The sequence below is a fragment of the Bradysia coprophila genome, unplaced genomic scaffold (genome assembly GCF_014529535.1).
Source record: "Bradysia coprophila strain Holo2 unplaced genomic scaffold, BU_Bcop_v1 contig_583, whole genome shotgun sequence".
Classification (NCBI taxonomy): domain Eukaryota; kingdom Metazoa; phylum Arthropoda; class Insecta; order Diptera; family Sciaridae; genus Bradysia; species Bradysia coprophila.
This window is the reverse complement of record NW_023503823.1, coordinates 769,756-796,453: the sequence shown is the minus strand read 5'-3', so window position 1 is coordinate 796,453 and position 26,698 is coordinate 769,756. Positions and strand designations below refer to the sequence as shown.

The following is a 26,698-nucleotide window of genomic DNA, read 5'->3' as shown; positions in this document are numbered from 1 at the left end:
CATTTATAACAAGAGATAAAAATGGAAAGTCTCGTTTTCGAGTGTTTATTGACCTCGGCATCGCCGCAGATCAACAAAATTTGAATATGAATACTTTTCATACTTTTATCACTAGTTATTTGTGTATCTCACTTCGTTCGGGCTACAACTCGCAAAATTGCCTAAAATCTATCGTACCCTATTTGCGTACGCTATTTGCATACCCTATTTTGGATGATTTATCTGAGGGAATTTCGTGAGGGTATCCCGAACGAAGTCAATAAGAAACTTCCAGGGCCTACTTTTGGAAAATTGATTCATTAAAATTTGCAACATTTTCCAAAAATATGCCCTGGAAGATTCGTCGAAACATGAACCCAAACCCTTTCTAAAAACGTACTTCCATAAACTTCAATTTCAAATTCTAACCGACTTTTAACTCCCCATACTTTCACAATAACTGAGGCATTACTTTTTTCTTCTTACGTAAATTGTCTCTTGGGTTATTTTTTGGCATAATTCGTTCCTATTCATAAACGTTCTACTTGCAACGCTCTTAGACACGTTGCATTAAAGCACTACAGATAAAGGATTATAACAGCATATACAAAGTTTTAATGGAACTAAACTTTTGCTCTGTGTGTGTTGCAGTAATTTGTTAAACAACACAACAATTTGGGAGTGAATGTTATCATATTGAGAATTTATGCATATCTGCGATGTATATTATAAGTTCTTGGTTGCAATTACTCACTTTTGATATTGTTGCCTGGAGTGAAGATATGAATGTTGAATAAATTTTAGGTTCAATTCTTTAGTCAGTATGTATTGTGATGTGGTTGTATCCGTTTGTGAATTCGTTGGATGGTTTATAACTTGCAAATTGGAATAGAATATTACAAGCAATTTTCGGTTGTTATTTGTCGTCATAAACAACTTCAATTACAAATTTATAGGGTTTTGAATGGGGTTTTATGTATCTTGTATAAATCTTACGGTTCTGGAGAGGATTTAAGTCTTTCAATAATCATAAGATTTCTGCGGAAATGAAAATCGAGAAAATAAAATTTTTGCAGACTGTCTTCTTTTCACCGAACTCTACAGTAATTCCAGACATAAACTGCTCCAGAAAATGCAATATTTTTTATTATGCCACAAAATATGAGATGAATACGTCTATCAAACGAAATGAATCTAAATAGCCCGTCTTTGTGGCTCTCCAGCTGCAGTCATGTTCTATGTTCCACATGGTGCTATCGTAATCAAACCACGAAAAAAAAAATGTGCAAAGAAGTGTCGAAACGGAAAAAGCTCAACTACTCAGCCATATAACGTACAGTGTATGTCATAAAAATTGAAGGTGGTGTTTCTGTAGCATGGAATACGTTATTCGCTTAGTCTAAATTCTCTCGGCACAAAAATTAGGTTTTTTATTATTTCTTTTGAAAATATTCAGCTCTGAATGTTTAAGCAGAGACCATTCAACTTAAATTTACTGCCGAGTGGATGAGGATGGCCAGAAGAAAATATTTTCGTTAAAAAATGTATGATCCAACAAGACACGTTTTTTATGTCCAGCCAACATGTTTCATTCCGGAAAATTCTTATCTAATTTTAATTTATATGCGATGGTGTTCGAGCACTTATATTTGTGTAAAGCACGTAACCAAAGCCATTTCCTATTTTTTCGCAGACTGAAAAACAATGACTAAACGAAAAGTGTAGTTAATTCGCCAGCCTAACGTCTTTAGTACGACGAAGGGAGAGGATGTTGAAATTCTTTTTTATATGATTTTTCTTCATTTCCGCATGCAGTTTGGTGAAGACAGTAACTGTGTCGTACGTTGTGGAACGTGCTGCAGCGTGATAAAGTTTTATTTATTTCTGAAAATTATTTAGGAGTATTTACATCAGAATAGTAAATGTGAAACGTGACTCCTAACAAGATTATAGTGCGAGAACTTTATTTGCCGAATTTACTGCACGGAAAATTGAGTACTTTATTTGAATGTATACCATTTATGGCTAAATTCCTTACTCAATTCATAAACACTGGCGTTTTGAATGCTTATAATCCCATTATTTTAGCATCCAAATCAATTAGTCTCTGGCATGGGGGGTTGTTCTATCATAGAAAATTATGGGAAAATAATTTAAGTCGTGCAACTTTCCGCAATTTAATTCAACCGCATAATCGTGCTATCTCACGACTCGCCGAAAACCTAAAATTGATTTCATGCAAATGTGGTAAATTGGTTTTGTCCGAAAACATCCTACGGATTACATATTAAAATTACGGTTTTGTCTAGACTCGAAATAATCCGCTCTTGAAAGTTATGGATAACAAGCAACTTTGCTGAATATCTATTTTGTTTGTCTCGCTATACAGTATAACCCACTGCGTGATGCCATAATGTAATAATGTGCTGCCACATAACTATACGTATACAAACGATGGTGGTGTTGTGAGGTGAATTCCGTAGAAGAATTCAATCATGACAGCGGGATGTGTGGGTATAAAGGTATAGCAAAAATGCGGTAACTGGAAACAACTCAATTTGGGCACTTCACCGTTTCACTTCGTCTTCTTTTCATTTCGTCTAATATTTATGTAAATTTCGTGCGAAATGTTTTGAATTTTTGATAAACACACCAAATGTACACAGTGGAAAATCTAGGATCAGATTTCAATCTGTTTGGGATTACTTCTTAGGAGCGGTTCTTTAACTCTTTAGCAGGTGGTAAGTTCTATTAACTCCTTTTCTTAGATCATTTCTTAATGTTTGATATACGAAATCTTTTACTTCATTATTTTAACATTCATTACATTCTCACAATTCTACGAAATTGCACATAATTTTAGGTGAGAACGAAAGAATTTCTGTGAATTTCTGTTGAATTTTGTAAAACGAGAATGTAATGAGGGTTACGCTGGAATAAGCGATACACATCGATATAAGTGAATACTGGCCAGAGCTAATCTCTCATACAAATCTTAAATTTCAAGATGAGAAACCAAAACAATTTACATGTCCAGAACAAAAAATCTAAAGCAAACCTTACAGTTTCATTGAACAGTAACTATAATAAATAAAATTTTCAAAGCCAGAGCTAAGTTCGTTCAGTGATGAATTGCTTACCTAAAATACGATATTCTGAAAGACCAATTAAGAAGTTAGAGCTAAGCTACACGGGATAGAACGAACATGTGGATCGCATCATGGTTCTATGTTTTATGGGAGAAATGAAGAGAAACAGGGTCCGAAGAAACCCCTCCAAGTACAACTCATTTGAAAGAGCCACAAAACTAAAAATGTTCTCGTACAAAAACTCAATCGCCTAACCGAAATCGCAGTATGGTCAGTCCGCGCCTGGTCAGATAGACTTCCATCCAAAATTGGCGCGATCCTTGTCTATTCTGACAGAACCCAGTTGTCACCCTCACATCCTTTTAGATCAAACAAGCTTTTTATGTCGATTTTTTGCCTGTGTGTACGGATGTGATATTCGAAGCGTTTGAGCCACACGTATTAAAAAAAAGTTAAAGGTTGATTATTAATTTTGTGTATAAAAATCAATTCGTAATAATGACAGGATGTAAGTTTCAAGCCTAAAAAAAAAGAATAAGCTTTTGGTCGGATTAATTAATATGTGTAAGTGAATAGCAGTGCTCCTAGCACGAAAACTCTTTTTTTTTTTTTCAAATAACTACAAAATGCATGAGAGAACCAACACATTAAGAGTGACATAGACAAGACTTCAGGCGACTGGGGAACAAGCGGTCTCCGATTTTAATGAGTGATAGCTCGTTGGATTCGTCTTTCAATTCTAAGTAACACGTATCTTTCACTTTTTCGAAGAAAAAAAAATTCTGGGAAAAGCGTTCAAAAGTAAAGCCATGTCAGAGAGTACCGAAAACAGTTTTTCGGCAATAACTCAAGAGAAAATTATTTTCAATTGTTGTAAATTGTACGAATGTCGGCTAATTACTAATATTACTAATATTTGATCTGTTTTAACGACATATATTCGCGACATAGCGAAGCGTTTTTTTTATTGATAAGATAAAAGAATAGTAGACGATAAAAAATGACTGCCGTAATATCGTTCCAGACGCTGTTCTAGCAGTTGGGAAACAAGAAAGAAGGAAAAAATCTTCAATTTGGCACCAAATTTTTTTCCAAGACTTCTGAAGGCTTGCAGCACAAAAGTACTAGTTTCATTTATATGTGGGGGTGAGGCCATCTACAACACCCCATACTCATTTCCGTGGAACATCGAAGCTGCAGGTAAGGCGGACTCTCCGAACATTCTCTATATTTTTAGCCATAACTTACGTGGATGTACTCGCACCAGCCAGTGCGTATACTCTACCTGTAAGTCTTTCCAAGGTTAACATTCGTACAACATTACAACAATTGAAAATAATTTTTTCTTGAGTTATTGCCGAAAAACTGTTTTCGGTACCGTCTGACATGTCTTTACTTTTGAAAACTTTTAACAAAAACTTTTTTTTTTCGAAAAAGTGAATGATACGTGTTTCCTAGAATTGAAAGACGAAACCAACGAGCTATCACTCACTATAATCGGAGACCACCGCTTGTTCCCAAAGTTTTAAAAAAAAATCACCTCATGTTTTGGTGATATCACTCTTAAAAACGATATCATTCCATATAATAATAAGCTTGTTCTTACTGAAAGGTTAACAAAAAGTTTCTGTTCCACCTAACATCTCTGTTCTAGAATATTGTAATATATTTACACTGTACCCATTCACATCCTTGATAATTATGTCGTTCGTGATGTCAATAACTGATTCACACATGGCTAGGAATTATTATTCCGTATTATATAAAGTGCATGTACGCCATAATACCGCATACCATATTCATACAGCGAACTTTATTTCGAAAACCTTTTATTTTTATGAAAATTTTCAAATTTTCCGTGAATGTAGAAAGGGAAAAAAACGTCAACTGAAACGGCTATCGAAAAACTTTTAAAATATTTTGTTCTGCAACTTCATGAAACGTATAATACCATCAGCATTTGATAAAATCTACGAAAAGTCATAAAACTTTTTACAACATTGAGAAAATGACACATGTGAGTATGCTGGTGCTACATGGAAAGAGGGTATAATCGGAGCTTTTCTTTCTTCACACTTTTTTTTATCAAATTTTCTATTAGACGTGAGAGATGTTCGTGGTGTTGGAATGAAGTTCGAGAAGATGATAATAGTTTTGATAATTGTACCTATTACGTTTTTCGGAGTGCAATCTTTCGGAGTAACTACTCATTATTTAGATACTGTATTTGCAGAGAAATCATTGGATAACTTGAAGGGTGATAGATAAAACCGTTGCTTATGCACAGACGAAACTACTGATTATGTTACTTGAAGTAACTTCTTTTGATCTGATCGAATCATCGGAACATGTACAACAGACCTATTAATGAACACAAACCCACAAACAGAATGACAAAAAAAAACCATTTTCATTATAATTCCAACCAAATAAACAAATCTCAATGAGTTGGAATGAAAAATCACGGAATATTTTCTGCTTGTAAGAATGTTCAACATTCCTGTTAATTAATCCACCTGCAGCAGAGTGAAAAAGTGCATTTACCCTCTGTAGTAAATGTGTGGGCTCACCTGCCACATATTCAAAGTCGTAATCGTACGTCGTTCAGTGCTATATCATTGCAGACATGAACACGAGATGTTAACAAATGATCCTTCCATGAGAGCATAAAATACACGTAGACAAACCAATTATAACCACTTAGCGCTGAGCCAGACCTTATAATGCAGACAATGGTATAAGTACGGTTGGAGTACCATGTCTTGTAATAACATCACATAATGCGTATACTATGACGGTGTGTTAGGTGTATGTGGTGTCAGTGGTACGGTACGTGTTATAATTTCAGTAGAATTAAAATCGAATTAATCTTGCACTGTAATTGAACATGGTCTCGAGATAGTGACACTAGAGTCGCTGTATAAATATTCCCTCGATTTATAATTGACTGTCGTATGACACCCAAGACATAACTATTAAACGTAAAAATTATGACCGCAAATTGCCGAATGTAAAGCTCATACATTACCTCGTTATCTCACAAAACATAAAAATAGAAGAAAAAGTAAACCTATTTGCGACATGACCAAATTGTGTAATATTCCACTCGGTGATAAAACATTGGCAAGCGAATGCAGTGGTTGATGCCAAAAAAACAAGACATTTTCATTTCCAAAAACATCATAGACTCAATGTCTCCGTCGTTTTAGGTGGAACATGTAACTATAATTTTAAAAGCAGCGAAAGTTTTAAATTGAAGAGGTAATGGTCGTATGACCGCTTCTAGAATATTTTGTTGAAGCATTCGGAAAGAATGTTTTTCAGACAAAATCATTACAGGAAAGGGCAATCAAATCTCAGCTTAAGATTGCTTTAGCTGATTTTCAGCTGGTTCATTATACACACAACAAGGGATAAAAATTGAAAAGTCGAGTGTTAATTTTGTTGATACGAGGCGAAACCGAGTCACACAAAAAAGCGACTTTTCACTTTTATCCCGAGTTTTGTAATAGACTTTTCATGTTAAGGCCGTTGAAATTAATGAAATTCAACGAATAAAAAAACGGTTTACAACCAGTTTTACCAGTTCTGAGAAAAGTAAGCAGTCTGCCTAAATTTGCATAAACTTACACTTTGGGTCGTTATTCCGGTTGGACATTTTTCAAAAAGAATTCTGGTAAAAAGGTATAATTTCTCTAAATCCGTTTCATCTCTCAGAAACGACTATCCATCTGCTGCTCGACAACAATGACAGAGATGCCGAGTCTTCCCTTAATATAGCTATAAATGAATGTTAAAATAAATGAAGTAAAAGAATTTGTACCAAACATTTGCCATCATTTTAGCAAAAGAAGTAGTAGATTTAATGATTGTTTCTTACTTAAAATTCAAATCTAGCGATCAATTGAACTCAATCCTTGACCTATTCACAAAAAGCTAAAAATATGAGTTCATGAAAACCGAAATGGCCAATTGTTCTTTGATAATTTTATCCTCGACAATGTTTTATCGCTCTTATGTCATAAGAGTTGAAATTCAAAAATAAATCAAGAAATAACCATTTTCTTTGAACTATTCTCTCATTTTCCATTTTGCTCATAAATAAAATTGTCTGCGTTATAGTTGGTGAAGGTATATGCTGTATATATGTAGAGATGAAGTAATTTGAAATGAAAATATAAATTGTTCCATCGTATTCGAGTCTTCGAGTCGGCTGTTTACGTTTAATCCAGATAAAATTCAAAACTCTGCACAAAAAATAAATTATTATTTAAATTTGTTCTACACACTCGAATATGGTTTTCAACAATAGAAAATATATCGCCCTTTATTTTCCCCAAACAGAATCCGTTACACCAGAAACCGCACACATATAATATCAATAAAATTCTTTAAGTTCCATTTGGTGTATTAGAAAATCCTCTAACCAGCTTTTTCCTTCAAAAACTCAAATCGATAAATATCTTTACTTCAGAATTTTCATTATACATGTTAGATATGTAGCCAGGGATGTTGGTAAATAAGGAATGACTAAAAGAAAGATAGAAGAAGAAGTAGTAAAGAAGAAAAAAAAAACAGAAAGTTCCCTTGTATGTCTATTATATGCAAAATTTTGTGTTCGACATAGCACTCATTTGGTTGTTGTGAAGACTCTTCTGTTCTGGCGCGTAGAAGATATGGAGATATAAGATGGGAAATCTTGAATTCATTTGCATGTTTAAAGTATTTTCAAGATTCAAAAATTATTTTATGCGATGAAACGTTGTTGGATCTTGTGATGGCATATATACACTACTTTATACACCACACATCCAGAGCAGACATGTTAGTCGATTGAACTAAGGTCGTCGGCGGGCTATTCTCTTCATCCAAATCACCTGGTTAGTGAGTTTTCAGAATAACGTTGATGAGCCAAAGATTACTGACCCGATGACTCAAAAATCAATATCATTCAACTTACGGATATGAAAGGAGGAACAGTGATTGGTGATCAGACACAAAATCCTTTTTTTATAAAAAAAAAATCAGAATCGTTGACAAGTCAAACCTAACCATTTCAGTACCACCTCTCACTTGGAGACATTCGTGGTTCGATGTTGTCAAATCATCGACTTACATGTCTGATTCACAGCATTAAATACTTTCAAAAACTTTCAATATACTAACGATGGATTGGAATCGAGAATGGAATTTTCTGGGTCTTCTTCTCCTCGTATATATTACCATTAGGGATATATTGATTATAAAGCCGATTAAGTAATGTGAAATGGCAAAAAGTTAGTTATTTTAGGGAGAATTGTGCTCTGAACATTGGTGCCGTTAGTCAAATATTGGAAATAAATGTACATTACCAATGACTGTGCTTTTTTTGTCGGTCGTAGAGACATTGGCATAAGATGTTGTTTCCGACTAAATTATTGAAAAAGTTTTACATGTAGATGCTTCCGTATCGAATGATGCATATTGAATCTGTAAGTACATGCTGTACATAACGACGTCTTCATCAGTTATACAACTTTAATTTTCATGACCAATCAAAGTTTACGGTAAGAGCAATTTGATTAGTTGAAAGGTAAGAGTTAATTTGATTTTTTACTCGATTTATCGATCAAAGAGAAGTAACAGGCACACATAGCTTGAGAGAAATTTTAATGGAATTAGTTTTGTCATTGAATGACGCTCAGTATGAACTCATCTAGAAGAGTTGTGTTCTTGAACATATATTAGAAGCATCAACATTTCGGCATATCGTGCCAATCGTCAGTCAAATCATTTAAGAGTTAATCTTAAAACAGCTTTCATAAATGACAACAAGGCGAAACAGAAACAACCGCCAGAGCAGTTGTAGCCCCGTACGACACGTAGACTTTTTGCATCCCAGTCCGTCCGTAATCCTAATGCGTCAGCAATCCGAGTGCGCTCGTAATTATAGTGCGAAACGTGAAATTTTGACAGAAAATCTACATCTTCCTTTCATCTCGATTTTACGTTTGACTTCGAAAAACGACCTTCTCTTCGTTTAATACACATCTTATGAATTGTACATACCGTGTGCAGTATAAATAATTTATTTTTAATTGATTTAGATTATTATTCTGTAGAACAAAAGTGTAAACAGAATATCTGAAAAATGTCTGCTTGATATCTCACTTTAAGAGCTGTAATTTGAATGAAACTAAAAGGATATCCGAACCATTCTAATTCATTCTAATTGGATTCTCACTAAGATTTTAATAAGTGGGATGGCAACAATATTTTTCAATAATTTCTATAAAAAAAATTAAATATTTTTTTCAATGGTTTTCATGGTAAATCTTCTTTTTATTGAAATATGAAACTTTTTTCTCAAAATCGCACACGGTCTATTACGAAAACCCGTACCAAGTATCTACCTCGCGATGCACACTAAAGGGGAGTGTTGGAATCTTAGGAATCACCAAACCAGCATCTCTGTGGGTTCCCAAGTATAATAAAACGCCAATAACTGTTGATTTTTCTCGTATTTCATGAGGCCAAGAGTATGCGTCAAACCTAGAAAGAAATTTTTTTGCTCCGAGGGTGAAGGTTTTGTGCCGCAAATTTGTTCATTTTGTCTATGGTGTGGGGGGATTCTACAGGAGTTAAATTCAATTGTTCGAAAAGCAAAGTATTAACTATCACCCAAACGTACAGGGAGTAACTTCTATTTCAGAGTTACTACAAACAATTCAATCGATTTTGAATATTTGAATATGACCACGACAGAGTAAAGTTAACCAGGCAGGAGCGCTGATTTGACTAGGGACCTGAATAATCTAGTAGCCCTATATTTTTTGCGAATAAAATTTTTCAATTTATGTCAGCATTTGAGTTCATTTTACAGTGTATTAGGTCCCTTATTTGACGTTTCGAAAATGAACCGCTCCTGCCTGGTTTATTTTCCTCTGCCGTGATATGACCAATGACCCGATATTACTTAATTATTAATTTTGATAACAAATAATCCACACGAATATTTATTCCATTGTAAGTATGGTCGAGGTCGATGTTTTAATAAAAATTTCACTCTTGCGTTTCGAGTAATTCCAATAATAATTCGACATAATAAACAAGTACGAGGCGATAGTGTTATAATAGGTGAGAGCATTGACACAGGGGACTTAAAAAATTGAGCTTCGCTTTGTTGCCTAAAATTTCGTCGTAGACGCACTTCTCACTTAGGCACTCAATAGAACGGCACTGTTGACCAGAGATATATCAAATGGAGTGTTGTTGGAAAGCTGAGACTAGCAGCAAAACAAAATTAAGCAGTTTGGTTGCGAGAAATTGTCATGAGTGTAACTTATGTGTTGCTGAGTTTTTGTCAAATAACAAACAAAAACTTTGGACCACTGTACAGTTCCTATGTAGACGGTTATAAAAAATAGTTTTTTGGATATTGGTTCAGCTACTTGAACAACTAATTACCATCTCTGTGACTCAAGTCTCAAGTATCCACGCCAGTAGAGTCTTTCCAAAAATCGTAATTTTTAAACTTCAATGAGTCGCCCACGGAACAAATTTTGTGGTTTCGTCTCATTATGGCTCTTAAGGTACAAAAAACGTTGTTCCTAACCCAAATTTTTCATTATGATCGCATCGTTTATTAATGTCGAATTGCTTAAGGCAACACTAAAACGTTTATCGGAACATCGACTGTAATCATGCAGTGAAATTAAAAGTCGTGCCGGTTGTTAATCAAAATTAATAATTAATTTCCAATCGGGTCAGATGTTAGGCTATTCAGAAATCGAAATTGTCCGGTGCGTCAATCGTCAACATCCGTTTCTGTATCACGCGTTCGGGTGATAGCAAATTAAAAAACTTTGCTCCTTCACACTTGTATTCTGCAGTAAGTTTTTCTGCTTTTTATACCGAAAATTGGTACATTAGAATCACATAAAACAAATGAAGTCACATAAAGCTGAGTTCTCAGTCAAAGACAAAACACTAGTCCTTCCTTGGTGTAAACCATTTTCTTTCCAGGTTTCACACGTTACAATACATTAATCACTTGGGGACTCATGAAATACGAGATTGTTACAACAGTCCTGGGCTTGTTGTCGTCGATTCGCACCCAGGATCAAGAAGCAAGGCTCATAAATCACCTTGACAATTTTTTCCGCTTCGACCATAACATTTTTCTGTTTAAGACCTCAACTGACCCCGATCGCTACATTCCGTCACCGAACGATGCCAAAGTGAACGCAGACGCTTCTAACACTCCCAACACTGTAATCATAGTCAACGATGACTCGATTACCAACATCACCGGAATGGTGGTCAACGTAGTCAAAAGCACAAATTTGTTTTTGATTGTCGTTGAAGACCATTTGATTCATGGAAATTTTTCGCAATTGTTTTATCACGTTTTAACGGTGCGACAAGTTGATATCCAAGTGAAAATTGGAATATTTGTCACAGAAAACGTGGAGTCAATGGACCAAGTCCTAGAATTGTTCGAGTGGAGTTGGAGCAACCAAATTTTGAATATTTTCTGCGCCTTTTACTCATCTGCTGTAAAGGGGCCAAATTCTGAGCCATTGTTGAACGTCTTTAATTTCAATCCATTCGGCAGAATTATCGACTTGGTCAATATTACGGGCAGTGAATCCATTCAAAATTACTTCCCCAGCAGATTAACGAATCTACGCAAATATCCAATTCGATTGATAAAGATTGAAGGAACTCCCACAGGTGTTGTGGAAACTAACGTATGGGACAATGTCATACGCGTGCTGAACATGTCAATAATATGGTCTCATGTCAGTGAGGCGAATCACAGCTCACGAAAAGTTGAGCCTGAAGAAATATTGGTACACGCAGTTGCTACACGTGAAGACACACGCTACGTTCTGTATCCACTTCTATTGGATACGTACGTCATAGTCGTTCCACATGCCACACCCTACTCGGACTTTGTGATCTATTTGAAAAATGAAACATGGGGACGTCTTTTCGCTTACGTCTTCGTTGTAATTGCATTGACAACGCTGACGCTGATTGCAACGCGATATTGGACAAAGAAGAAAATTTTGCTCTTCCAATCTGTTGCCGACATTTTCAATCTCTTGATGAACGACAATGGAGCTATTCGGTATGACCAATTGCATTTTGCTGAAAATTGTGTCGTTGTGCCATTGACGTTCACTGGCTTAATTGCGGTAAATGGCATAGTTTCGATATTTCAAAGCTATTTGACTGTGCCGATCTATCAGTCACAAATCAACACCATCGAGGATCTATTTCGATCGACAGTTCCAATTGTTGCCGATGAAGGTCTATGGGCAGAATTGGCCATAGAAGTTTTGGAGGGGATATCGAATCATAGTGGCTGGATGGGCAAAGTACATCCGCTAGTTTATCCACAATTTTTAGATCAAATATCATTATTCAATCGATCTATAGCATTTTGCAATTTCAACAGTCATGCTAAGAACCTTTTGGAGGTGCAGAAGCGGCTTGGCATGAAAGCATATTACGTTATTCCTGGAGTAACTGCGGACAAATTCTTTTTTTCATTTCAAATCCATCAGCATCATGTTCTCCTTGAGCGCTTGAACGACATCATCCATCGAATGAAAAGCGCAGGACTGATCGCTTTGTGGCACGATCGATCGTCCGAGGTTAGAATCAGTGACATTATGAAAAAAAATGCTTATCGACGAATCGACTTTAGTCTCCAATTAAGCACTGATAATGTTTCCATACCGAGCCTGCTTTGGTACGGTTGGATTGCGAGTGTGATTGTTTTCATGTGCGAAATAATCTGTAGCAAAGTCAAACCAAAGTGACGGCAAAGAGAAAATTGTGGAAACGAACTTGGGCCAAAGCATCCTCAACGGGAGTCATATTTAACTTTGCTTCAAACTGGAAGCAACAACATTGCGATACTTTGAATTAGGTGTCTTTCGCGTTGCTATGTGTAGCTACAGTAAGTAACAATGTTTTAATTTGTGGTATATGGACCTAACGCTCTAAAAATTAAATTTGAAATTGTGTAAACCGGACTAATTCGCTCTCGTTGAGAGTATTGGTAAAGCTAATTTTACAAAACTAATTAAAAAAAAAAAACTTTCAAAAAACTAGTTAAAACAATAAATTAATAAATAAATGGTTAGTCTTGATTTCCACCTACGAAAAAATCACTCCGTTTCCTCTCCGTTTTTATTTTAAACTTAAATTTTAAAGAGGCGGAGGCAAAACGAAGAGTTTTTTTGTAGGTGGAAATCAAGCCTTAAAATTGAGCATTTCATGCTTTCATCAGTTACGAGTTTCTATCTAGATTAATGACATTAATTGCTTGACATTGACACTTAGAATAGATCAATCGATAATTTCATCATTTTTATCACAGTATGAGCGGGTGGCGAGACAATTTTTATATCCAATGTGACCAACTGGTGACTCATCGACATTAACAACCTTCTATCACTGTCTCTGGTATATCTAATTTTCTAGTTCCAGATTCGATTTTTCGTAGAATTTATCGTTATTTCAAACAGTTTTGTTGCACTAAAGAAATAATGTATTTGCTCCAGTCTTTGTGAAACAAAGAGAAAATGATGTCTCAAACTTGCAAGGATGTAGTAAAAACAAGGCATCAGAACAGTCGGAGCGTTTGCTGCGACTTAGCCCCGTACGACCCGTAATACGCCCGGAACCCTAATACGTCTACAACCCTCTAATGCGTCTGTTACCAAAATGCAAGTCAAGTTGGGCATTGTCAAATTTACTGAAACTGTTCATTTTTAAAATTGCGCATAGCGCAATTACGAAAGCCCGTACGAAGTACCTTTCAAATAAAACCAACAACTTACGACATTATTTTAGAAACCCAAAATTTTTTGCCAACTTTCCATTGGGTATTCAATTACCTCTCAAATGAAACAAAAACTAGCAAAATCGGTTGAGATTTACTCGATTTATGTGCAAAAAGCACTTAGGGCCGAGTATCGGCCTTAGTCCAAGGGCCCAAATTTGAAACTTTTTTCGCCACGTTCTTTTCGGTATTCAATTACCTTCCATAAAAAACTAAATCTAGCAAAATCGGATGAGATTTACTCGATTTATGTGCAAAAAGCACTTAGGGCCGAGTAGCGGCCTTAGTCCAAGGGCCCAAATTTGAAACTTTTTTTGCTATCATTCTATTCGGCATTCAATTATCTCTCAAATGGAACAAAATCTAGCAAAATCGGATGAGATTTACTCGATTTATGTGCAAAAAACACTTAGGGCCGAGTAGCGGCCTTAGTCCAAGGGCCCAAATTTGAAAATTTTTTCGCCACGTTCTTTTCGGTATTCAATTACCTTCCATAAAAAACTAAATCTAGCAAAATCGGATGAGATTTACTCGATTTATGTGCAAAAAGCACTTAGGGCCGAGTAGCGGCCTTAGTCCAAGGGCCCAAATTTGAAACTTTTTTTGCTATCATTCTATTCGGCATTCAATTATCTCTCAAATGGAACAAAATCTAGCAAAATCGGATGAGATTTACTCGATTTATGTGCAAAAAAACACTTAGGGCCGAGTAGCGGCCTTAGTCCAAGGGCCCAAATTTGAAACTTTTTTCGCCACGTTATTTTCGGTATTCAATTATCTCTCAAATGAAACAAAATCTAGCAAAATCGGATGAGATTTACTCGATTTATGTGCAAAAAACACTTAGGGCCGAGTAGCGGCCTTTGTCCAAGGGCCCAAATTTGAAACTTTTTTCGACACGTTCTTTTCGGTATTCAATTACCTTCCATAAAAAACTAAATCTAGCAAAATCGGATGAGATTTACTCGATTTATGTGCAAAAAACACTTAGGGCCGAGTAACGACCTTTGAGCCCTCCCAACAAGCCCGCGTTGCATCTTACCCAAAAACAATGTTCAGCAACTTTGTTCTACTCGTCAATACCTTTCATTTGATATATCAGCAGCTATTGCGTGCGTATTTCGGTAGATATCGTCGAAAGACTGAAAAACACCTATAGGGCCCTAGCTCTGGAAGGGCCGACCCTACCATGCCCATTTTCGAACTTGACCTTACTTTTGTCGATACCAATCGGGGAAAAAAAGAATTTTGAAAAAAGGTTGTGATTTGCTCACGCTAGAGGGGTCACAGACGGACGGACGGACGGACGGACGGACATTTTTTTTATTGCGGATTCGTCATCTATGAACACAACCAAATGCTTTGCCCTTACTGTCTGCTTCCAATTCGACGTGTTACAAACGGCATATTAATCTTATAAGCCCCCAGTACTTCGTACGGGGCTAAAAACATTTGCCATAAGACAACACAGAGCGTAAAGTTGTTGTCTGTCGATTTTCAATTGAGTGGAAAACTAAATTGACTATGTTATAAAGAAAATGAAAATGTGCGCTTGATTGTTCTCTGTAAAAATACGAGAAATGGAATTAGAAAACTTTTTTTATTAAAAAGAATTATAGGGCTAGACAGTCAACTGGATTTATGTACTTTTAATACATTTTTCAATAACATTAACGCACTTTTGGCGTTGAATGAACTAGAATCAAATTAAGGGAAATGTTATTAAACAATGAGGGAAAGAGTGGAAAAGTCAAATAATTTGATTGCTTTACACGAAGAGGACTCACATACATCACTAAAAGTAACAAAATACATCTCACATATACACAGCTTTGTATTGTTTTACTTTTTCACCGACAGTTCAATTAAGAGTGACTAGCACTGGGCTACCGAAAGCAGCGTAAAAACTATGCTAAAAAAACCCGAAAGAAATGAATTGTTTTCACTTAACATTATGTAAAATTGAGGACATGCTCACAACATCTGAATTTTCGTAAGTATTTTGGCATAAACATTGATATTACGTTCGCCCATCGAATTATAAGTATTCAGATATCATAAATTCGTATACCGATGCTGTTTCATTGAATACTAAAATTTATTTACGATACCATAATAAGGAGATTATAGTCGGATAAATCCAATTCGGCGCCTATTACCAAGTCAAAGAAAATGTTGTCCTAAGCGAGTTCGCTGTTAAGTGCGTGTAATAGTCAGGTCTTTGAGTTTTAGGAACTCGGACAATCTTGCAATTGTAAAGCCGCTGTTTGTACTAAGTACTGTTGCCTTCGGATCTTGAATCATTGATTTGGATATCAGTCGATATCGTTCTAGATGGACATTAGCCCTACTCACGTTAAAAAAAATTGGTTCAGATCCTTCGGAGGAATGTCGATTTCGTTTCTTTATTGGACACTAAACAATTCTCTAGAACATCATAATTGACAAAAAATTGTTTCCGAGTCGCGCAACGCGTTTGAAGTTTACATGAAAACGCATAGAAACGCATGGTAACGCATAGAAACGCATGCATTTTCGATTGCGTTGCGCGACTCGGAAACAATTTTTTGTCAATTATGATGTTCTAGAGAATTGTTTAGTGTCCAATAAAGAAACGAAATCGACATTCCTCCGAAGGATCTGAACCAAATTTTTTTAACGTGAGTAGGGCTAATGGACATACATGGATCACTATCACTAAGTATTACCTTGGCGCAGGGACTTTTTTGGGAAAACCTTTTTTCCGTATTTTCCCAAATTTTCATGAATTTTTCTAACCTTTTTCCAAATTTTCCAACAAATATTTTTATGATGTGGTAAAATTCAAGAAAATGTAATCATGCTCGCACGTTAGTAAGCGGGCGTGACGCAAGTCCACTAAATTTTTTGATTTAAAGTTTCAAAACTTAACAATTTTCATTTAATCTTTTAAATGCAATATTTGGCAACGAGCTTGCTTACACTTAACGGTTTCCACAAACTGAGTAAGCCAGATATCTTCACACTTCTAACAGAAGTCTTCTGTGCTTAATTAGAATTTCGGAATCAATAATAGAGTTCTATACTTTCCGACAAGCTGGTATGTTCCATATCCCAGCTTTTAGTACATTATTTAAATGTGGAGCGAATCATACATCCGGATGAATATCGGAAATTCTAAGTTCTGGATTCCAATTAGCTTTGCGATATTTTCCTGTGTTTATAACAGTAGAGAGTTTGATTTCGATTTTTTTTTCGTGTCAGAAGAAATTGGAGTCGATTCACATGTTCAACATATCGGATAACTCAGTTATATTGCTAGTATTAGATAGAAATTGTACGGAGCTGAAAAAAAATTATTGATCTGTACCGATGGAACCGAACACCCTGTCCAGTATAAAACTTCTGTCAAGAGCATTTCCGTACTGAAGAACTTGAAGGAGCTCGTGATTTGTGAAGATCAAAATGCTTTGGAATTCATTCGATAGGTAAATAACTTGCCGTCATTGAGAACTCTCGAATTGTTCAAAGTTCGTTGTGTTACTGGAATTGTATCGGCTCTTGTTCAGCGGAAAATGCTAGAAGTTCTAGATATTCAACACTGTGAATGTCTCAGTCTCACAGACTTTAACCTGCTGGCAGAAATGCATCATTTATTAGAATCGTCTGAAATCGTTTCTGTCGACGTGGTCTACATGGTCGGTTGTCTTGTTGCTTTGGAAAAATTAGATCTAATTATGAATTAGATCTGAAGGATTTTACGATTGACGAAAGAATGCACTCAAGAATTGAAGACGTTCGACTGAAATCGCGGAGCTCACAACGTACCCTTCAAATGGTGTGTAATGGATCTGTTTCGGGCTTATTTTAAGATGTCAAAGCGTCGTCGACCATTCAACGTTTATATAAACTCGTTTTCCTTGCTTTATTTCACGAAGATCCAGTGTAGATCAAATCGTTACGTCCTTATGCAGGACGTTTGGAATTACTTAAAGTACTCCCAGCTGTAATGGTTTTTCAGTAATTTCAAATGATCACTTCAAGTGCCAATGTTTCATCAAATAGTGTCGATGTACTAGGCCGGTTTGGAGAGAAATAACTTGATCGCTCGATTTAATTTTTTTTTCTAGTTTCGTAACACTTTGCTCTAATTCGTCCGATTTTTCTTATCCCATTTACCCATTTTGTGAGTAAGTACTATGTAAATCATCCCTTAAGAGCATTGGACCCTTTGCAAATTTGTAGCCTTCATTTAGGCGGAAAATATTCGTTGTTTGATGATTTCTCTGAGACAAAATCTTTTTTGAATAGTAAAACGAGTAAAGCACTCAAAAATGTGTTACTTTTAAAGGGGAAATTGGTTTGTGGGTGATATCTTATCCCGATTGGAGAAACCTCTGCAAAGTTTCTCCAGTTAAGTTATGACTCACAAACCAATTTTTCCTTTAAAAGTAACACATTTTTGAGCGCTTTTATTTAATCGTTTTACTTTTTCAAAAAAAGATTTTGGTTCAGAGTCGTTCAAATGTGGGAAATAAATTTGGAAAGGGTGTCCATTGCTCTTAAATGTTAGAGCCTACGCACGTGCTATTTATATAGCTGAATGAAAATTTATTGATGTTTGCCTCGAAAACGTTTTCCATATTCGTTGATTACCATAAGTTACACCTAATACAATATTCGTTAGATGATCAACGTCTCGCATTGTATAAAATTTAAAAATAAATTAAAGAATTGAATTGAACAACCAGTAACCATAATGCGCAAAAAAGAGTTTTAGTATAAAAGAGATCGTTAGTTGGGCAACATCTTAAAAAATACGCAGAACTTTGGTGTCGGAAAATCTAAATATGAAAATACTTTTCGTCATTCTTTTCGTATATCTCGTAACTTTAGCGGAAGGTATGTAATTTTTGAAAATATCTACAATTGACTAGGTTGGAATGATGTCGAACACACAAATCTGTTAAACCTGTTAGTTAACGGTGGTCATTAAAATGAGTTTGCTCAAAAATGAGATGAGATGATATTCACTTTTCATCGTGGATTACCAAAAACGTCACATTCTCTCACCAAATTTAGTACCAAAACAGTAACATTGTCCCCTACTTTTTTTCGCTCACTTTTCATTCCCGCTATGTCATTTTCGATCCTATTACGGCAGAGTAAAGTAAACCAAGCACCTGAATAATCTAGTAGTCTAGTTTTTTTGTGAATATAAATATTCAATTTATGTCAGTGTTCATTTGAGTTCATTTCATTCATTCATTCTTGTCTAAAGTTTATCGATCCATGGCGACATCGGTTGCCAATCGCCTCTAACTAGTAAACTTCATACAAGAAGTGCCATTTCCATCGCATGTTCCATTGCTAAGTCCTTTTTTTTCTAACATATTGATTGATCTTTCACTTCCTACTTCACCATCTATAATTTGAACGAGTTCGTCATTTTCAGGCGTTCCAGTTTCTGAAGGTAATCCAGTCAGTGATTGGATAGATGACCTCAAAGCTTGGGGCAGAAAGTCATGGCAATTGTTGAGTAATGATGGTGGACTGATCTAAAATGGTCGTTTACATAAATTGCGCGTCATAGTGATAAGGAACATATGGAATTGATGAATAAATATTTTTTTGCGACTGCATAAATGATCGGGTTATTTACTCTTCTAAAGCAGAAATCAACTATAACCATCTATGTCACAAGGACTGTAATTGTGTAACGTTACCTGTACCTATTTTAGCCGTATTCGCCAGAAAAAGAATGTTTCCAACGCACTGTCTAGCACCGAAGCTGACTTTGACGTTAGACAGTGCTTTGATGTTTCTCAATTTAAAATAAATAAAAATGATCGCGTATGATACAAATTAATCATATGAATTAGGCTTGATTTAGGGTGGCCTCACAGTCATCCGTTTTCATTCCGTTATGCGCTATTGTAAGAAATGCTAAATGTCATATACACGGAGGCAAAACGGAATGAAAATGGATGACTGTGAATTCAGACTTAGTCTTGATTTCCACTTCCGAAAAAAACATTCTGATTTCTCTCCGTTTACACTCAAGGAAAGTAAAGGAAAATAGAAGTATTGTTCAAGAAAATCTGAAATCAGTCAAAAACCCACGTTGAAGTTAATTGCGGCTTGTCAACTTTTAGCACCCTGGACTTTACTTAAATCGTCGAGGAATGCCTCCAAATAAATTTCTAAAAATCCAAAACGGAATTCTAGATTTTTAGAAATTTATTTGGAGGCATTCCTCGACGATTTAAGTAAAGTCCATGGAGTAAAAAGAGTAAAACGTGATCAAATTTTTGCTTTGACAATTTTTGCGTACAAGCGCAGAAGTGACGCATATACAGCATATACAGTTGTTTTGGAAGTATGCACTGAGACTTGCGTCACTTTTTCCCCTATTAGGGGTTTTGGACTGATTAAATTGTTATCCCAAAAAGAGGCTACGTTGTTACAACCTTATTGTATTTATTGTGTTTTTGATGTCGGAAAAACAAAAAACAAAATTTACTATACATAACTTACAGTATGCAGTTTTAAAGTAAGCTGGAACATTGAAATGCAGACCATACTAACAGACTCTGACTATAAATTCGAACTTGAAGTCTACGAATAATAAGAATCTTTTATTAGATAATATTTCAAAAAAAAAAGAAGTCGAAAGACCAGAAGAGAATTTTATTATGGGAAAATATGTGTTCAACGAACATTATTCCATTTATTACGGCTGCGTTGACAATAATATTATTGCAGCACTTTTCCTTTCGACTTTATTCTCGTTTTATGGTTCTATTTGTTATGGCTAAATTGCGAGAAGTGAATATCGGCTCTTTTTCACGAAAAAGGTTGAAGATAAAATGTCACAACAAACAATCAATTGTGTTCGAGCAAATGCCGGAAAATATATTTGCCTTAAAAACTTAAGAATATAACCAGCTGTGATATCTTTATCTCGATCATCTTCACATCATACATGTGCTTGTATCTAGTTAATTGTGTCTACGGTGTCACAACTATACAAGCAACTATAGTATATGCAACCGCAAACAAGTGTAATGCTCCAAAGAAAAGTATGCTGCTGAAGGAGATTCGTTCTATGCGATAGAGACATATCATAAAAACCACAATCATCACCACATTATTAACAAGTCCTTTGTGAAATTAAACAAAGCATATATAAACTGAGCCCCAGCGTATCACATCATCACAACTGTCATGAGAAAAACTTTTCCTTCATCCATTATTTCTCCGCATAATATTCTATATCTAAATGACTCCAGTGCTATAACAGTACGTATAGAGTAGCTGTGAAATGACTATACTCTATATTATGGGACTGTCTGCACAGCCAGCAGAGCTTTTCTTTTCTTATTACTGTTAATGTCAAAGGAAAGACTAATTTTCTTTTCGTTTTTTTAAAGCGAAAATGGAGAAGACATCGTGGACTTTGGTATGTATATCGGTAGCATGAGGAAAACTTTAATTTTCATAGAGAAACAAAAAGTTATCAGTTGCAATTTACTCGAATATTATTAGTCATATATTTAGCATGAGCTGATGTTTTGAACCTCTATGCGTTAACTTTCGAGAAGAAGAAGGAAAATGTAGATGTAGTGGTCTTAGGGTCTTATCAATCTTATATGCTATAAACATAACGACGTATCGATTCGAATAACTTTAGATTTATCTAATTATTAATAACAAGTAACCATACCAATCACTGTTCCAATCGGCTTTGTGTTGTCTCGCTCCAAAACAAACATGTTCAAAAGTTTCTTTGGCCCATTTCCCGACGAACCGTTGCTTTATAGTTTCGATAAAATACTCGGACTTTTCCATAAATTTGATTCAAAATTGAAATGTAAGGATGGTGAAAAACAAACTGACACGGCGGTTTCTGTCGTCGAAAAAATTAATGAAGTCTGTACTGAGACGACTACTGCGAATGATGATGTAACGGTGGCTACTGGGAATGATAGAACGGATGCAACTGGAAATCATACAATGGATGCCGCGGTGACTACCGATAATGGTGTAACGGATGTAACGGTAATGGTGAGTTTCAAAAACGATATCTAATCAGAGCATGATTTTCCTCTAGTTTTCATGTACAACGCTTAAGAGTGATATCGCCAAATCTTCGAACAACTTTGGGACAAGGTGTCACGGATTTTATTGAGTTATAGCTCATTCGATTCGTTGAACTGATGCGAGTAAAACGTAGTACTACGTTTGGTGAAATTTATTTTGCTGTTGACGATCGACGTAGTGAAGTAAGGGTCTGCCAAAAGGGGCCCAAAATCGTTTTTTTGCAATTACTCGAGTGAAACAATTTCGGGAAAGTCTAAAGTCATTAATATCACCGTCAGGTGAACATGGACCTGGTGGTAAGTATACTCAAATTTTTCGTCTCTTCAAGACCTTCAAACGTAGCTAAAAAAGTTTTTTCCCGAAATTGTTTCACTCGAGTAATTGCAAAAAAAAACGATTTTGGGCCCCTTTTGGCAGACCCTTACTTCACTACCTCGATCGTCGACAACAAAATAAATTTCACCAAACGTAGTACTACGTTTTACTCGCATCAGTTCAACGAATCGAATGAGTTGTAACTCTGTAAAATCCGTGACACCTTGTCCCAAAATGTCTGATTTTGTTCGTTATTTTGGCGATATAACTCTTAACGAAAATTGATTTTAATTTATTTATTCTAATGACACGAATATTTTTTGTTCTCGAGCATTCCCAACTCCCATAGCTCAAGATATATGACATTTCATTTTATCCGTTGTATTTCTACTCCTAGGAAAAAATAAGTTTGGAATTAGTAGAGAATTCTAGCCAAACCTCTAAGAGAAGCCCCGTAGAATGTATAACCGTCTTAGATTCTGATAAAGTGAACGAATCAATCGAACCACCTCAAGAACTTAAACATATTTCGACACCTAAATCAATTCTGAAGACGACCAGTTCCATGGAGTGTAATTTTCCCCTATCAAGAATTTGTATTACAAAAAAAAGCGTACATTCAAGTCCCGTGTCTGGTACTAAAAGGGCGAACAGGTGGGTTTTAATCGATTCAATCGTTTGCATGAGATTTAACAAAATTCCGTAAAGATTTACGAAATGTTCGACGAAAACATTTACTCAGACGAAAGGATTCGGTGATTCAGTCACGGTTGTTCAGGATAAAATTGAAAAGAAACTATTCCGGTCGGATGGCAGAAATCGCTTTGAATCGATTTTAAAGCAAGAGACGAAGCATCATAACATTCAAGCTTCTCGGAATACTAATAACCGAATGGGACGATGTAAGCCAAAGAGATTTTAAAGAGATACATTGACATATTGGTAGACTCAGAGTTCCCACGGCAAAGGAAGGCTCCTAAAATTAGGAATTTTAGGAAATTTTAAAGGCAATTTTAGGAGTATTTTAGGAGATTTGGAAGGTAATTTTAGGAGAATTTTAGGAGGAATTTTTTAAAATGTGGGAAAGGTTGTATAAGTAATTTCCGGAGGAATTTTTGCTCTGTTTCTCTGTTTCTCTTACACTTCGTAAAATACTAAAAATGTTTAAGAAAATTGACAAAAAGTTATTTTTTTTGTCAAAACATATTTTTCCTTATTTTTCCTTGAAACTTTTATGATTTCCTCTTTTCTGACGCCAGTCTGACTAGCCAGCAACTGATCCTTCATCATGTTTTTCTTGTCGACTGCGCCTTTCGAATTAACAAGATTCACCATAATTTTGTTTCCATCATTTATCAGCTCTTGTGCACTAAAAAGTTTTTTTCTACTGGATCTGGAGAGATTTCTCGATATCGGAAAGTTTTTCTGAACTCGATTTTTTTTGTGAAGACGCTTTATTGAGATTATCTTCCGCCTCTTTATTCTTAAGATGTAGTACCTTCTCGACTTTTTGTTGTTCGAGAAAAGTAAAGTGCATTGGAGCACATCTGGAAAATACGTCGATTCATTAGGAAGTCAGTGACGTTTATATTATTCAATGTGTCCTTAAAAGTTCGAAGTGACAAGATAGTCGCATCTTCTAACAAACTACGATCCTCGATAATGTATTTATTTTCGCTAAATCCACGCTCAGGATCGCTATTTGCATGACTCAAAGAAAGGAGTGTTTTCGCAATTTGAGTCAGGTTCATACAGAAGTTCAAATTCATTGCCGCATAATTTTGCCGTTTTTACCGTTTTTAGTTTTTCAGTATTATTAAAAAATTTATTCGAGAGTGTGAGCTCATTTTAGGAATTTTAGGAGTTTTAGAAGATTTTAGGAGATTTTAGGAGGATTTGGTCCACTTTATGAAATTTATGAATATTAGGAGGAGTGGGAACTCTGTAGACTCGTATTTATCGAATCGAAAACCAGCAGGCAACCAAAACCACAACGAGCTAACTAGTCGACCTCAAAAAGCCATCAAAAATGTAAAGCTGAAAGATCGTAAAGTCACTAAAACAGAATGGGCAGTAACTCGAATCTACACTTTCGATGATGACTCACAGACATATGAAGTAATGAAGAAAGACAAGGTGCTCGATAGAAATGGTGGAATCGAAAGAATATTTGCAATGGCACCGAACTTAACTACCGTCGCTTATAATCCACTAAAACGTGACGATAAAAAACCAAAACGATGAACCGCAGTTTTTTGTTTATTTTTATTACAACGATGGACCATTGAAAGTGATTTTTTTTCCAAAAAACAAATCCTTAAAAGCGATGAGTAATAGGAGTAAAGGATAGTATTTCAGAATCGTGTAGAATCGTGTGATAAATGTATAGAAAGTCTGCTAACGTTCAAAATTCATCACAAACTTTTTGTCATATCGAAAGAAACTGTCTTTTCGGAGGCAAAACCTCTTTATGCCCATGATGCCTATACAAAATGAGAACTCAAAAATTTAAACTGTTTTCCAAAGTTCTACACGCCTCTACAAAAAAGTTTTTGAGTGAATTGAGATTTACTCGGATGAAACTATAAAACAAATTCCATTACCTTTGTTCTGTGTTCTCTGATTACGATAGTGCTCTCGAAAATTTCCATATTTATAAATAGGTATTTATGAGAACGGTTTCTCTAAGTCCATACACCATTTAGCCGTTTAGGCACTAGATCTTTCACTCGAATCCTTTGTGTCTTCGCAGGCCTCCCACACCTCCAAAAATCAACTAAAACTCCCAAAATGTGACCTTGAATTAAACTCCAATAAATCAGAATTTTTCAACTAAAAATGCTTTTTATTTAGTTCTAAAGATTTTCGGTTGTAGCTCGAACCAATTGTGAAATATGTTGGAAAACTTTCCAGTCCTGAATTCGCTTTTTCAATTAATTGTCGCAATCACATATCGACATACTTTTGACAATCACATAAATGTCATCAAAGTTTTTATTTTTTTCCTATTTTCCATCCTATTTTTTTGACTTTTTTTTTGTGCTATGACTCTCACAAAAACAACTTTCAACGAATGAAAAAAACGTAAAATGTAATTTGGTGTAGGAAGAGGTAAGACCAAAACCAGGCCTCTCACTCTAAATTTGGACTCCTTATTAAGGAATTAAGGAGGTTTTAGCACAAAAATAAGGAGAAATAAGGAAATTGTTTATTGGAATTAAGGAAAAATTAAGAGAAATTTTTCGATAAAAATCGAAATTATTCTAAGATACAGCAATTAACATCGGAACTCCGTCTCAACTTTAAAATAAAACGCATTATTGTTTATTTTGACGTATCGTTTTTGTAAAGTTGTATTGTAAAATTCACTTTTATCACGATGAAAATTTGAATATTTTGGGCGCATTTAAGGCTTAAATTAGATTAGCTTAGCTTTACCAATTATCTGTAAGTGCGCTTCAAAATTCAAAATAAAACGCGTCACTGTTTATTTTGACGTACCTATCGTTTTTGTAGGGTGGCAGTTTTCAATTAGTTTTCGATGCGACAAAATTTTTGAAATTTAAGACGTACTTTCGGCATGAATTCTTACTTGACCCCACCCTCAAGTTTAAAAACTTGCTGGATTAGGTTTTGATCTCGTTAACTGCAAAAGCTGTTGTTTGTTATCCCGTTCGAATTTCGAAAAAATAATAAATTGGTGAAAGTATAAAAGTATAAATTTGAAAGAAGTAAGTGTAAATAAGGCTAAAACCTTGAATTGTTTGTAATAAGGACGCATGTCTGAGACAATGTTAAGGGTGATTTACATGGTAAATCAAATAGTTCTACTCGAGACTCTCGAACCGAGAGGCGGCGTGGAACCACAAAAATATATGTTAAACCAGTCATGTTGGAACGATCATGAGCTACGATACCAAATGTTACCTTTTTATTAGAGTTAAATAATAAAAATTGTTATTTATGCCGCGCAACGAATTTTTTTTTCCTAATTTTGATTTCCGTCGATGAAATTTGCGAAAAATAAGGAAAATAAGGATTTTTTAATAAAATTAGGATGAATAACGAGGTTTTTATAAAAATAAGGAAAAATAAGGAAATAAGGATGTGTGAGAGGCCTGACGAAAACTTAGAGCTTTGGTAACTTTGGATGACTACAATTTTTCTGAATTGATCCATTTCCCATCCTGTAAAATCGGCCTAAACTAGGTACTTTAAGAGTATGCTGCAATTTGAGTTTAATTTTGCTGCATACTGCAACGAAAATCAAAGGATGTTACAAGAAATAGAGACTTCCCAGCAATAGCAGAACAATTGAGGCTTATCAACATTCGTTCAATGATGAATTTATCTTTCACATCGAGGTATTTGTGCAAGGAAACATAAAAGCTTG

At 35.3% G+C, this 26,698-nt stretch overlaps 2 protein-coding genes and 1 long non-coding RNA gene across 3 annotated transcripts in view; all 3 read left to right on the top strand.

Moving 5' to 3' along the window:
* LOC119083231 (zinc finger protein 271-like) overlaps positions 1 to 26,698 on the top strand; it is a 700,255-nt gene that overhangs the window by 33,155 nt on the left and 640,402 nt on the right. The window lies entirely within an intron of this gene.
* Positions 10,259 to 26,615, top strand: LOC119083308. The gene is made up of 3 exons (XR_005088838.1): positions 10,259 to 10,357; positions 15,011 to 15,020; positions 26,606 to 26,615. It is a non-coding gene; the product is annotated as an uncharacterized LOC119083308 (long non-coding RNA).
* On the top strand, positions 21,620 to 24,549 carry LOC119083278. Its single transcript, XM_037192966.1, has 4 exons — positions 21,620 to 21,954; positions 22,703 to 22,959; positions 23,014 to 23,207; positions 24,281 to 24,549. Exons 1-4 carry the CDS (start codon positions 21,661 to 21,663, stop codon positions 24,547 to 24,549), a joined length of 1,014 nt encoding a protein of 337 aa, XP_037048861.1. The 5' UTR covers positions 21,620 to 21,660.

Bases quoted from the DNA above. Each gene is read 5' to 3' on its own strand.
- LOC119083278 (XM_037192966.1), top strand. From the start codon at position 21,661: ATGTTCAAAAGTTTCTTTGGCCCATTTCCCGACGAACCGTTGCTTTAT. The intron at 21,955-22,702 runs GTGAGTTTCAAA...TTCTACTCCTAG, and splicing joins TAACGGATGTAACGGTAATG to GAAAAAATAAGTTTGGAATT. The intron at 22,960-23,013 runs GTGGGTTTTAAT...AATTCCGTAAAG, and splicing joins GGTACTAAAAGGGCGAACAG to ATTTACGAAATGTTCGACGA.